The following is a 14,420-nucleotide window of genomic DNA, read 5'->3' as shown; positions in this document are numbered from 1 at the left end:
ATTGGAATGACTATAGCTATCCCACTTGTCTTCTTGATTTAGACAAGGTCTAAATTAACAAGTCACATTTCATTTTGAAAACATATGCTTGCAATTCTTCAGTCTTACTCGGCATATTTCCCATTTTAGTGAAGATGGAAAAGGTCTTTGTTTCTTTCTCTAAAAGATGCTTCTTGCTTTTCTCCTCATGTCTGAAGCAATTATTCCCATAGTAGTAGATATTTTCTTTTTCATTCTTTGATGTTTTACTTCTCAGTTTAATCTGGTTATTTTTTATAAGACTAAAGTAATACTCAGAATCACTTTCACCATCTGTCTTAAAAATCTGTCTTTTCATTTTGTATTTGAAGGCAGACTGTTCATGCTATGTTGTCTGTGATCAGGTAGAAATGACAAAAGAGCTTTTCTTACAAGAATTGATAACTTCATAAACAGAACTAAAGAAAATTAGCCATAATCAGGGTCATGTTACCATTTACTGTGAAAAGGTGAGACCCATGAAAGAGAGCTTATGCAGAGTGAGCAGGAACACCCGAGCTGAGGTGCATCAGAATTGCTGAAAGAACCATGGAATGAGTTGGTACCTATCCATGTCACCTCCCAGACCTGAAGCTGTGGTGGCTGACTTTGTTGTTCTTTCAGCAATTCTTGAGTCAGACCATGTATTTCTGTCTGCTGTGTTTATGTATGTATGTATGTAGTGTTGGATGTATTGCTTTGCCATTCATGTATCTCTCAGTGTTACTGTAGACATATTGTAGTCGCAACACCAAAAAGGCTCTGGTAATTGCATCTTGTCAGAAGTACTTCCCTTATATTCCTGTTTATTTACTTCTTACTCAGAAACTCCTCCTCTGTTGGCTTTGAATACATGGTAGCTGGTTTAAGAAAGGATAGCTTTTTCATCAGCCATGACATTGTGTAAATGTGTGCATTTTTCTGTTTGAGATGAGCCTCTGAGTGTTCCTTATCTTCAGGCAAAGAAACAATTGCTGTCCTATTGTGTCTGTGGGTTTTTGCAAGGCTTGTCTATTTTTTTAAATATTCTGTGTCTTCAGCTGCATTACTTCTTTCACATTCCTTCCATCTGTGTCCTCAAGACCTGAAATCATCAATGTTTTGTACTAAGCATGGTAATTACCTTAGCTATTCACTCCCCTCCTTTTTTTTCCTTCTCTCCAGTATTACACGTGCCTCTTTCTGCATATTTCTCTTTCCTTTTTTTATGTATATCAGAACTCCTGACAAGCTTTTGCTTCTCTTGAAACAAAAGACAGGCAGAGAAGAAAAGGGGAGTGGTTTTTGCCCGCAAGAGGATCAGCATGTGTGTGGACCTCTTCTATTGAGTGGATTACAGTCTGGTTCAGATTTTAGGGGTCAGGGTCAGAGAAGAGACATGAATTCCATTCAATGGCATGAATGCCATTGTGATGTGAGTTTAACATACCATCCCATCTAACTCAGCACTCATAAGGCCATACCTAGAGTACTTTGTCCAGTTGTAGGACTTTGCCTAGATAAGAGAAGGGCCAGGACAGTTTTATCAGTGTGTATAAAAGGATGTGGCACTACTGGAGGCAATAGGTACAAACCAAAAGGCAGGAGCTTTCATATGGACATGAAGTAAAACTTTTTTTAGTGAGGGCACAGGGTGTCTAGAGAGGTTGTTCGTTCTCCATCCTTGGACACATTAAAAACGAATTGATTTTTATTTCCACCTGAAGTGTGCTATTGTAGTTCAGTAGCACAAACATGTTAATACTTTCAGTATGATTCTTTCAGGTCAGGCAGATGAAGGAAAGGCTTGTTCCTTAACTTGATAGGTTTTCTATCACGTGTTCAGGTACTTCCTGTGGATGGGTTTTTGGGCAGCCTGGCCTGGAAGGTGGAAGGTGTCTCAGGCCATGGCAGGGGGTTGGAATTAGATGATTTTTTTAAGGTCCCTTCCAACCTAAACCATTCTTTGATTTACTATAGGAAAGCACACTCCATTTTGTACTGGAAATTATCTAGGTTATTCAGTTTCTAGTTTCTAAATCAAATTTGAAAAGAAAATATGGTCATGATTATGGACAGCTCAGCAGAAACATCTGTTCAGTCAACCTTTAAGCAACAACAACACCAGGGAGGCTGCACTAAACAAAATACCCTTTTCATTAAATAAATACTATTAAGTCATCATCTTCAATATTAAGCATGGCCAGTTCAGTTCAGAAGCTGTGGAAAAAACCCAGAGGAGGGCACTAAAATTTGCATGAGACATAAAAATGTCTGATGAAAAATGACTGAACATGAGCTTTTTAATCTACCAGAACAAAATTAAAAGTGAAGAGCATCAAATTTAATACAATCAGCTGCTCTGTTTCATACAATAGACAACTAACCCATTAAGACTTTTTCAAACTAAAAGTTAGTATTGATTGCTGCCACAGTTCAACTGATATAAATAGAAGATGGTGGATGCATATTTATGAGTAGTAGCCACAGTTATATCAAACAGACTGAAATATTTATGGACATTTAAAATTCCTTTTTCAGTCATATGCCAGCTAAACTAAATAGAAATAGAAAACTTTTATTTGACAGCTTTCCTAGTAACTGGCTATTATGTGGTCTTTCACAAGCTTTGTCTACATGATCTGTTCCTTGCAATTATCAAGGTTAGTTCAACCTCTGCTTTGATCTGATATTGTTACCATATGGTACCACTCAAATGTGACTAAATGCTGAAAAATACAGCATCTTTGCTTAGCACTGAGTTGTGTAGCAGAAACACTATCATCAGAAATGCAGCCATTGTTTAACAGAACTTGCAGATTTTTTGTGACAACTACAGCTGCTTTTCCTTTTGACCCAAGTGTATTCACACTCATTCTCTATTATAGACTTGCCAACTGTTAGAGCATCCTTTTAGTTTGGTCCCATTTGTCACAATATCTTTTGAATAGTAGTTGTATTGGTGGAAAAATGACTTTTAGATAGGTAATGGCATACTTGAACGATCAGCAGTATTCTATAGGAAATGGAGAAACTTAATTATTTTCATAGAAGAAATACATGTGAGTTCACTTAAAAGTATTTTGCAGATGGATAGAAGTTAAGTTTTAAAATTGCCACGTTTTATTTAACAAGGAGAAGTCTAGCTGTGGATAACTCCTTGACATAATTGGTTCCCAGGTCATTAGCCAAAGTAGCGAGAAGGATAATGATTGTTTTTCATTCTTGTAGAGAACTTAGGCTTTTATAAGTGCAAGCAGATCTTGTTAGTTTCTGAAGAATGTGTCAGTCAGAACATGAACAGGGCACTGTTTTACTTTTTAGTACCTTGTACTAAAATATTGGTATGAAAAGTATATGGCCTTATAATACTAGTCTCTGCAGCCATTAAGTATTTCCTAATGAGAATTTCTGTCTCTTGGGCTTAATGAGAAATCTCTTCCACAGGGTTGCCACATTCAACCTCAGGGGAGAAAGTATCTACCTTGACTTTTAACACAGCTCAAGCTATCAACTGCTAGTATAAAAGTTTTCAATGAATAACTAAGGGTCCTTCCAGCCATCATGAAGCATAACTGGTAACAGATACAATGGGTTTGTGTTTGAGAATGATGGTTCCAAAAATTCAGTGTAAGCTAAGGTTTTCATTGCATACAGGCAAGCTAAGCCATTATCTTATGAAATCAGTGTTTCTGAAGGTCACTCTGTCCAAATGAGGGGCACTTCGAGATAAGAATTACGAGCTATGGTCAGTTATGTTAGACTGCACAGAGTGACTCCACTCAAAGGGCATGAAGAGGTTAGAAGCCCAGAAGGCAGAATACGAGGACTGACTCTTAAGCACCTTTCTTTGAAATTGGAGGTTGGCAATTCGTCAGAAGCTAAAGATATGCAAGAGCACTTGTAGTTTTCTTTTTAATGATGTTGTAATAGAAGGCAATTTGTTACACCATCTTGATGTACAAAACATGGCAAAAAAGGAAAATTTATCTCATCTTGTTTACACTAAGGCAAAATCAAAGTATTTTCTTTATATTGGCTAAAACTTCTTTTGGCTGTTCCTTGGTGGAGAATTCACAGCCTCTCCCAAAGAAATCTAGTGCTTCATTGTTTCACTGATAGAAAGCTTTTTCCTCGGGGTCTGATCTGAATCTCTCTTGTTACAATTCTGACTGGTACTCTTTGTTCTTTTTGGCATCTACGTGTAGAGTGTGGAGATTGCTATGTTCCTGTTTCTTTTTCTTGAGAAGCAGCCCATAATAATGCAGTCTTTGTAGACCTAGGGCCTTAAGTCTGTTCTGAGCCTCATTTATCTCCTTTGAATTTTGTATGGGTTCTGAGTTGCGTCAGTCAGAATTGAATGTATGGCTCCAGCTCAACGGGTAAGTAACACCATGAAGAGCAAACATAATTTCTCTGCTTTTGGACAGTACTCCTGTTTCTAACTTAGAGTGTTGTGCTCACCTTCTTTGCAATTGCAAGGCTGACTTATATTCAGTTTATGAACAGTCCATCAATACAAGTACTTTTCTACAGAACCATTGAATAGCCACTTAATTTCCTCATTTTGCATTTCTCTAGTTCTGTGTTATAAAAGAGCGTCAAACTTTGCATTTGCCACTATTGCAATGCCCTGCTTATCCCTTTTGTTTCCAAAGTAATTCACAAAAGCATCAAGAGAATTCTGATGCTCTCTCTACATGCTCTCTGACTGATAGTATTTTCAAATTACTTCCATCTTTGTGTCATGCCTCTGAATACACAGACTCCCAGTTGATAATAAATAAACAATAGTTGCCTAAGTAAAGAGTTCTGGTGACTTAATTGCAATTTATATATCCTGGCTTTGCTTGAGAAAATATTAAGCAATACTGCATTGTTATGATCAAGATATACAACTTGTGCTGCTTCTCTTCTATCACATGGCCATTTATGCTGTCAGAGAGAAAATGGACAGTTCTGATGTAACCTACTCTTGACAAATCTACATTGCCTGTTGCTCAACTCCTGATTAATTTTCAGGCAGTTGTGTATGGTGTGATACCTTACATGGGTTAATCATGGGCTTGACAGTGCTGGGTTAATGGTTGGACTCAATGGTGTTCCAGGTCTTTTCCAACCCAAATGATCTTATGATTCTATCTTGTGCTTTAACAATTGCACATATTTTCCAAAGCATGAAGACAGAGCGAAGAAGCAAGGCATTTAAACAGAGGTTTCTTGGGTCAACTGAGAGGCTAGCACCTATCTTCTTCAAAATGTTTAAAGTCTTACAGATTCTGGGTTGTGTCTGCTCAGAATGTGTCCACATCAGTATGTTAGGACAGTCTAGAGTATCACAAAAAAGAATGGATTGACTGTGCATAGACCATGGAGTTTTGAAGATGGCTAAGTCTGTAAGTCCTTAGCTGTTCCTATTGCCTTCTTTAGACACAGGTGATACATATGTGCTATATATATGTATATATATATATATACATATATAACCAGCATGTATAAGTTTGTATTTATAGTCATCATTTCCTCAAAATTCATCTTTTAACAGTTCTGAAATAGATTAGTATCTGAACATTTAACAGGCTACACTATCAAGCCCAGATGATTTGAATGCATTTAAGTAACATTTGTTGAGCTCCTTGCCTATTCAAGGTCAGTTCTGACCCTTTCGCCTTTTGTTGCTGGTATTAATTGTATTAAGCAGCCCAGTAGATTTGTGGTGAAGATTCGTGCAAAGAAAGAGGAAGTTTTAACATTAGCTTTGTCTCTGTATTCCTCTAGTATTCCCCCAGTGTTGCACAGTGTACTTTTTCTTTCATCTTCTTCTTGCTTTTAATGTACTTACAGAATTCTGGAGTTTGATGTGTCCCTTTCCAACTGTGTCTAATTTTGGCCCATTATACCATGTTCTACTGTGGTTCTTCCCTAGTAAGTTGACCTTATTTCCATTCCCTACATGCTGTGAGATCAACAGCAAGATCCTAACTAAGACAATGTGGTCTTATTGTACAATGCCCATGACTCCTTTGCAGGAGACTTTGCACTCCATGTGGTCAGCATTGTTTATTTAAAGAACTGTGACAGTTTTTTTAACTCCTTTTTCCGTAGCACCATGTTCTTCGTGATTCTTCCAACTAATTCTGCATTTAGGAAAGTTTGCCTACTTAAATTACATTTTTAAAATTCTTTTGTCATTTTTTTCTTTTCTTCTTTTTTCACAAACAAGCCTAATCTTTTATATTACTATCAGTCATGAATTATCAGATTGTTATTTTGCCACTTAAGTCAAAAATGTCAATTGTCAGCTAAATCTTTCAAGTCCTCCTACATACCATTTGCAGTTCTTGCATTAGTGTTCAGCCATCAAAGACTGAAATAAATGTACCACTTCCATCACATTATCCTCTTCTTTAACCCCTCCTTTTATAAATAAACTTATTTTTGCAGTAGATCACAGAGCAGGATTTATTTGAATTTGACTTGCCCATACTATTGGGCTTTGTATATAAATACAGCATTCAGATTCTGAAGAAACAAGCAAGTCTGTCTGTAGAGCATGTTCCATGTCTCCACAAAAGCTGTTTGCAGTCACTGCTTACCGATTGCCATACCTCTAAAACTTCTTGGGACATCACCATGTGTTGAAGAGGACAATTTGCCATTCTGCCTTTAGCATCGGTTAAACCACCACTTCATTATATGTCTGTCACTGCTGATAAAAATATCAACGGATCTCTAGGTTCCATGATGATTCCTACAGCCTCCTTGTCACTTCTGGTTAACTCAGTCTTATATATTCTTAGGGTGAAGGTGGAGGGACATTATGAAAACAGTAGGTTTTGCAGGTATCATATCTACCAACACCTTCCTGGGGTTCATCGCACAGTCTCTGTTGTCCTCGTTCCCTCATTTCAGATGATGTAGATCACATCAATACTTGAGCATAAAGCTTCCTAAAGCGTCTGCCTTCAGAATGCCAGCCACTAAAGCTGCTGCATCTTCAGATGCTCCATCTGCACTGTCCAATAATCACAGCTCAGTGGAATGCTGGTCCCCAGTGCTAGAGAGTCAAACTTGTGTTACAAAACAGCAGTGGTGTCTCTTTGCACACATAAATAAAATGTTATGTTTCCTGTGTGTGAGATAAATGCTGCTAAATTTTTCATTTGTAATATTTTGGAATCTGTTATGCAAAAGCATCAAAATGTATTTTCTCATATCTTCCACCTTTTGTACATAATTCCTTTTACATTCCTTTGGGAAAGTATGTGAATTATAGGATTGTTCTTCCCCCAGATAAGATACAGAGTTAGTAGCAATTTTTAGAAAGGGTACAAAAAATGAGTGGTACTGGACACTTAATTTAGATTAATCTTCACTTCTTTTGCTGATTTTTTGATTGCTTTTGTGTTTGTATTTTTGGTTGGTCAGTTTTGGTTTTGTTTGGTATTTTTGTTGTAAGGCTGAGACAATTGGGATGGCTGGGCCTGTAAAATAGATAGGGGAAAACTTCTTTGCAGGGCCTGTTGCTGTGGGACTGAGGGGTAATGGTTTTAAACTGGAGGAGGGTTGATTCAGATTAGATATGAGGAAGAAAGGTTTTTATGAAGAAACCTAGAACAGATTGCCCATGGAGGTGGTAGGTGCCTCATGCTGGAAACTTCCAAGGTTTGGATGAGGCTCTCAGACACCTGATGGTGAATGTGTCCCTCTGATAGTTCAGTGTGTCCCTGCTTATTGCAGAGGGATTGGACTAGATGACCTTTAAAAGGTCCTTTCCAACTCAAACTATTCTATGATTCTAGTCAAATGGCATGATATTCACACATAAGCTTCCATGTAAGAAATACAGTATGCTACACAACAGCTGTGTACAGTGAATCATTAGAAATTTTATAAATACTTCAGGAGAATTTTGAATCCTTTGAAAGAGATAAAGAAATAATAGATTGACTAAGTCCTTGTCTTTCAAGATTCTAGCCAAAATCAGATAACCTACCACTACACACCTACGCAGTAATTGCTGTACACTTACTAAACACCAATGTGCATCTTCAGGCTGAGCTAAAAAATAATCCCTGCCTTATTTTCAGAACAGACTTTTCAGTGGAACTTGGAAGAAAATAATTGAAGTAGTTGTTCTGGAAAGGTTACTCAGTTCATTCTGATAAGAGTATTTGACATTTGCTTTGTAATGCAAAATAGATGCTGGGTTTTAACAGATATGTTTTTGGGTTGGGTGGTTTTTTGTTTGCTTTCAATAAAAAGAAGAACTTTCAAAAGCCATTGTGAATTCTGCATGAAAGCATTAATTAGAAAACATAATTCTAGCATTGTGTTTAATCAGAAAAACCCAGAAATTTAGAGCCCAACAGAATAAAACATAAACTTTCCAAGAAATGTTTGTTGTTCCAGCTCATTAACACACTGTCTCTGTTGGACAGCATTTTTTAAATACCATAAAAATTAACAGTGTATTTAAGAATGGCTTTATTGGCATGCTTCTCCAAATTCTAATTTAAATCTAGTGGTTAATTGTGCTGTCTTTATCATCAGAGCTTAGAGAAGTGAATACACTCCATGGTTTCAAAATTTCCACTTCAACTTGTTGATTTAGGTGAAAATGCATTCTTCAAGTGAAGTAAGAAAATATTTCAGTGGAGGTTGTTAGCTAACATTATAGAAGGATGACCTTTTAGTCCTTCAAAGTTTAATTGAGCATAAAAGATGTTAGCTTGATTTCACATGAGTAGGGTATTGAGAAAAAGCATAAAACATCTTTTTTAAGTTTTTTTTTGTTTCTGATGGACTCTTACAACTAGGCATAAAATTACTTGGGTTTTGTCTGTTCCAACTTGTTCAAACTGTTTTGCACTGTGTAGAAATCTTTAAGTGAGCTGAAAATGGCTAGATGATTGAGGTTTTTGTTAACTTAGTTTGGGTAGTGATATCTTCTTTCTGCATAGTGCTTTATTCTTTCTATAACATTTTCAAAATTTCTGTTTCATTTGCTTAATCTCTTTGGCCACTACGAGTTTCTTTAGGATTTTTTTTATTTTCTCTTTGAGCTTTTTCTGGTTGAATAAATACTTCCTGTTCCATTCCCAGCAAATATTTTCTTTGATCTTAAATTCCTAAACAAGTTGGGTGAAGTCACAGGGGCTGCACAACTCTTTATTTCTTCTGTTTTTAACAGTAGTATCCATATGTGTACCAAGTCTAGATAACGATGTCTACTTTCATACATCCCTCTACAATATTTAAGCCTGAAATTATTCTTTCATGTCACATTAAAATAGATCATTGTAATTGTCTCCTCTAATTAATTAGTGTGTTTCCACATTCTGTATCATTAGATGTTCTTATGTTTAGATTTTGGTTGTTCTAGCTACATAAATCTTCCATGAATTATGTAGACATGTGAACACAGGTCACTGGAAGGGCCCTTCTCTGCCAGTTCATCAGTGGCAATGACTACCATGCAGTCAGTCAGTGACTTCATGTTTAGCTTGTTGTTCTTATATTTCTTAATGTAAGCATCTTTAACATCATCTTTTCTGTTGTGGACAGAGTTCCCCAGTATTTGTAAACTGCTGCAGTTCACACCTAAAGTGGTCAGTGAAGTATGCATCTGTTTTTTGATACGGGTCACAAATGGGCTGTTACTCCACTGTTAGTTGACCTATAGTATTTTTTCTTCTTAGTTAACCAATATAATTCTCCCTTTTTGCTATTCTTTTGGGAGTTTGTTTCCCCTTCCTTTTTTTTTTTTTTTTTTTTTCTTTTGCAGATACTTACTACTTGGCATTTTTTTCTGGTCCACAAGAACTAATGATCTTCACCCATGACCTTGCTAACACTTGCTTTCTGTTCTGAAGTTCCTGCCTGTGCTTTTTGTTCAGGTGAACTAGGTCACTTTTGAATTTGTTTGGACCTTTTCCTAGCATTTACCTTGGGGCTCACAGCTTCTTTTTGAAACTTTGTTAAGAAAACTGCACCCAGAAACTTGGTGTTTTTTTCTAAAGTATATTGGCCAACAAAAATAAAAGGTGGGGTAACTCTTCCTGCAAAGCTTGATTTTCTCTTGTCCTAACAACAACAGGGTTACAATGAAGCTAATACTGTTCTTCTTGTATTCACATGGTAATATAATTTGGCAGTCTGTATAATGCTCTTCATTTCTGCAGTCTGGTGAAATAGCTCAATCACACTTGGCTGCAGTTTCAAATTATGTTTAATGCAATCTGATAGTGAATTGCTGCTGACAAGTGGCAATCTCTTTCCACCTATTGTGGTACATTCCAGCTTTGCATGGAATCTAATAGAGGTGTGACCTTTGAATAAGTTGGATAATTTTGCTTATTTAACAGAAAGTGATTGTCCACTTTAAATCATTACTTTCCTATGAGATCTTTTGATCTGGTTGGTGATATGGCTACACTGTTAGTCATCAGCTGAGCCATGGAGTTTCAGGAGGCCCATACCTTTGAGACACAGCCTTCAGTTAAATGTGGTTAAATATTATTAGAATTTAACATCTGTATGACTATTTTTTTGCAAAATATTGCCAGGCTTAGAGAAAAAATCTTTAATGCAGATTGGAGTAGAACATATGTTGGCAAGTGAGGGTTTCCATTTAATCTCCTTTTATGTTGAAACTTAAGGTAGCTTCAACACCTTTCTTAGAGGAACAAGGAGTTGTTTGTTTAGTAAGTTGTGATTCTTTTCTATGTGACTTTGCATCTGACCTTTCTAGAAAATGGTGTAATTCTGTTGGTTTTGACCATATACTGGTTTGTTTGTTCAGGTGCAAGAGGGACTGGTATTTTAAAATCCCTCTTTAATGTATTAATTGTGCAATTTAAGTATTTCTGGCAAAATTCATTTGTGCAGAAGGAAGATAATGTGTCATAGTAGTTTGATTTATACAATAAGTACATGTTCTTTATCACCTTTCTCACCTCACTGGTTTTATTATCTTGCTGCTTCTGCTGCATGTTTCACTGTTTCTTTCCAGTTTTCCTCCAGCTGCAGCATTAGTCATAGCCTACCTGTAATTAATGTGTATGTGTTCCATATCCCACATCATGAGATATACAGAAATGTTACATATCCAACCCACTTAAACCCAACTTCTATGACATGTTGGCAAAACAATGCCATGTAGTAGGAAAGCACAGGCAGCTCTTCTGTAGGTTCATATCCTGCTGAGGAACTCTGTACCATGCACAAATTTTCTTACTGTAATCAAATGCCTTTAGTAATGCCTGTTTTTCAGTCTGAGCTAATTGCTATTTCTCTGGTTACTACTTCACATCTTTCTTTCAAGTTTACTCCTCTGAGATAATTGTGGGACAGGATGTCAGCTAGGCAACGAGTAAATTAACGAAGACTTCTCAAAATAGGGCATGTATTATCAGTGAAATACAGAGCTCTATGAGTTAACTACACTGAAATATCATTCAATGTTTCTGTCATGCCTGTGTCTTTCTGGCTCTTGTTAGAAGCAGGCACTGAGAACTAGGGGATGTTACTTAGCTAAAACATCTGTTAATATGCTGGAAAATGTGCTGGATTTTACTGCTAGATTACAAACAGTGTTGTCAAACATTTATCTCTTACTTACCTGGAAGGATGTAAAATAGTGAGTGTTTGTTCTAGCAACATTACTTCTGCTGCTGTTTCCTCTGGTTTTTTTGTTTGTGTGTTTTTTTACTTTCTATTTATTATGCTAGAGGTAATATTCATTACTAATTTATTTCATATAATTACCTTTTTCAATTATTAGAATTCTTTCAGAAGCAGAAATATCCTCACAAGCCTGAAAATATACATTAAGTTTTGTGGTAAAAGACAGCTCAATAGTTGGATTGCTTTTAAAAATTATTGTAGAAGATACTGTGATAAAGACTTTTAATGTTGTCTTATCATTGAATATTTGACAAATGTAGAAAATACAAATAATTCTAATGTTCTTCCACAGATTTCACTTTCGATGCCTATAAAATTACATGTAGAGCTGTTTTCAGTTTCAGTGATTAGTTTACATCAGTTCTTTTGTTAAGATATGCCTGCCATCCACTCTGGCCAATACAGCTTATTAGCTAACACGAGTATTAGGTTTATTTAGAAACCAAAGTTACTGTCTTCATTGCATTTAATTAATTTGTTTTGTACCATATTACAGGCAGATGCACAAGTACAATAACGATCTTGATTTTTGATTGCGTACAATGCCTCTAGACATAGTCTCAAGAAAGAGCTGTGATTAAAGCACATCAATCAGTTGTAAACTGAGTTATCATCAGTAACACTTATGACTGAAGAGAGCACATTGATGCTGGATTAGTTCACTTCCATTTACAGTAACGACTAGCATGAAAATGCTGTTTTAGTAGTAGTCATTTTGTATTTTCTTCCCACTGCCTACACTTCCCCCATTTCTCCTAATTGAAACTCTGTTTTGATGTGATCTTAGCTGACGCTGTTTCTGACACTGTCTTCTGCTACCATTGGCTTATTTTCTAGATGGGGAGCGATGGAGTTTTGCGCCTCAGTAGCTCTGCTCTAAATAACGAGTTCTTCGCATATGCAGCGCAAGGGTGGAAACAGCGACTGGCAGAAGGTAACTGCATGCTCTCAGGTCTGCCCAAGGTTAATTGTTTTTATGAAGAGCATCTCTTTTTCTACATTTGAGAAATACTTTTGGAATAGAAACTGTAATAGACCAGTAATTCAGCAGAAGAGAAATTGCTGATTTCATTTTGAATTTAGAGGGCATTTTTGGAGCTTGCTGTGGCAGCTTATTTTGACAGTTAAAAAAAACCCAAGTATTTTCATCACTGTCAGCCTTGGAAACATGAATGCATGCAACTAAACCCTGCCAATATACCTTTGACATACTGATGGTATATGGTAAATTAAATCTTTCTATGTCACTCTCCGTTTTGGTTTTCATTAATTTCATTTGTCATTGTTGGATGATTGTATCAGAAATCACTGTACGTCATCATTGTATTCACAATTTATAATTACCTGTATTAAATTAATCCTTGACAACTTTTATTCAATATGTTAGTATTTGTTTTTTAGGAGAATTTACACCAGAAATGCAGTTGCGCATCAGACAAGAGATTGAAAAGGAAAAGAAAACAGAACCTTGGAAAGAAAAATTCTTTGAAAGGTTTTATGGTGAAAAGTAAGTACTGAAGCAAATAAAAGGATTTTTTATATTTTCTTTTAGGAGGAAATTAAAATATAATTCTATGCTTCACATAGCACGGCCATATGCTGTAAAACTTAATAAAGCAGTTACTAAGAGCAGTCATTCCCCAGTATAAGAAGTTGTGGGTAGAATTATAGTCGCATGTCTGCACTTGCATTACAATTGCATTTTTAAAGAGTCATAACTCATCCATAAAAATTCAGTCCAAAGAGAGCTTAAGACACAAGCATGTGAATATTTTTAATCATCTTTTAAAAGATAGCATTACAGCAATTCCTCCCTCCTGCAAAATATAAATACTGCTTCTACAGATGAGAAGACCAGTAGGAATATTTTTGTAATATGTTTTAATTTTTTTCATTTTTTCTAAGCTAGTTGCAAAGTTACTAAAATCAAACAGAGTTTTTGATCTTTTGACTGAGATGGCCCATTGGCCAAGAAGAATATATGACATAGAAGAAATGTTAGCTAGATACAAATGAAAGTGACAATGACTAATTTAATTTTAGAAGTGAGATGCAAAGTAAATAAATACCTTTAACTGACTAAAATTAAATATAGTATCACTCCAGCTGCACAACTAGGGTGAGTCAGCACAATTTCATTAATTATGATAATACAGAGAAAGCATTCTTCAGCAGCTAAAGATTCAGTGTTTATCTTCATTTCTTTTAAAAAACAAAATTTAAGGAGATTGACATCTTAAAATCCAAGAATTTTCCTTTTAGAAATTATTTTTAAAAGCCAGTTCATCAACACTTAGAATTATATTTCTGTTTTTAAAAATAATAAGAATTTTTTATAAAGTATAAACTAGCTTTTTAGCAATTACTGATTTTTTCTTTATATTTTAAAGTATTTTTTAATTATATCCCAGAGCCACAGAATGGTAAGGTTGGAAAGGGCCACAGTCACTCATCTGGTCCAAACTTCCTGCTCAGAGTCACCCTTGAGTACATGGCACAGGATTGCATTCAGGCAGTTTTCCAGTGAGGGATACTCCACACTCTCTGTGGGCAATCCATTCCAGTACTCAGTCACTGCAGTGACTGAGTGAATAGTGAAGTTCTTCCTCACATTCAGGTGGAATTCCTTGTGCCTCAGTTTTTGCCCATTGTCTCTTGTCCTATTACCTGGCACAACCAAGATCCTGGCCCCATCCCCTTGAGATTTTCCCTTTAGGCACTTACAGAAATTGACA

General features: G+C 36.1%; 1 protein-coding gene across 4 annotated transcripts in view; it reads left to right on the top strand.

Moving 5' to 3' along the window:
* ASXL3 (ASXL transcriptional regulator 3) overlaps window positions 1-14,420 on the top strand; it is a 126,622-nt gene that overhangs the window by 94,602 nt on the left and 17,600 nt on the right. For all 4 annotated transcript variants that reach the window (XM_021525717.3, XM_021525719.3, XM_077783773.1 and 1 more), the window contains 2 exons: window positions 12,523-12,619; window positions 13,087-13,192. In XM_021525717.3, coding sequence (XP_021381392.2) covers window positions 12,523-12,619; window positions 13,087-13,192 — 203 coding nt within the window. The remainder of the gene's footprint in view (window positions 1-12,522; window positions 12,620-13,086; window positions 13,193-14,420) is intronic.

This window comes from Lonchura striata, chromosome 1 (genome assembly GCF_046129695.1).
Source record: "Lonchura striata isolate bLonStr1 chromosome 1, bLonStr1.mat, whole genome shotgun sequence".
Lineage (NCBI taxonomy): Eukaryota > Metazoa > Chordata > Aves > Passeriformes > Estrildidae > Lonchura > Lonchura striata.
The sequence above is the reverse complement of the archived record's forward strand: the minus strand, read 5'-3'. Positions and strand labels throughout refer to the sequence as shown.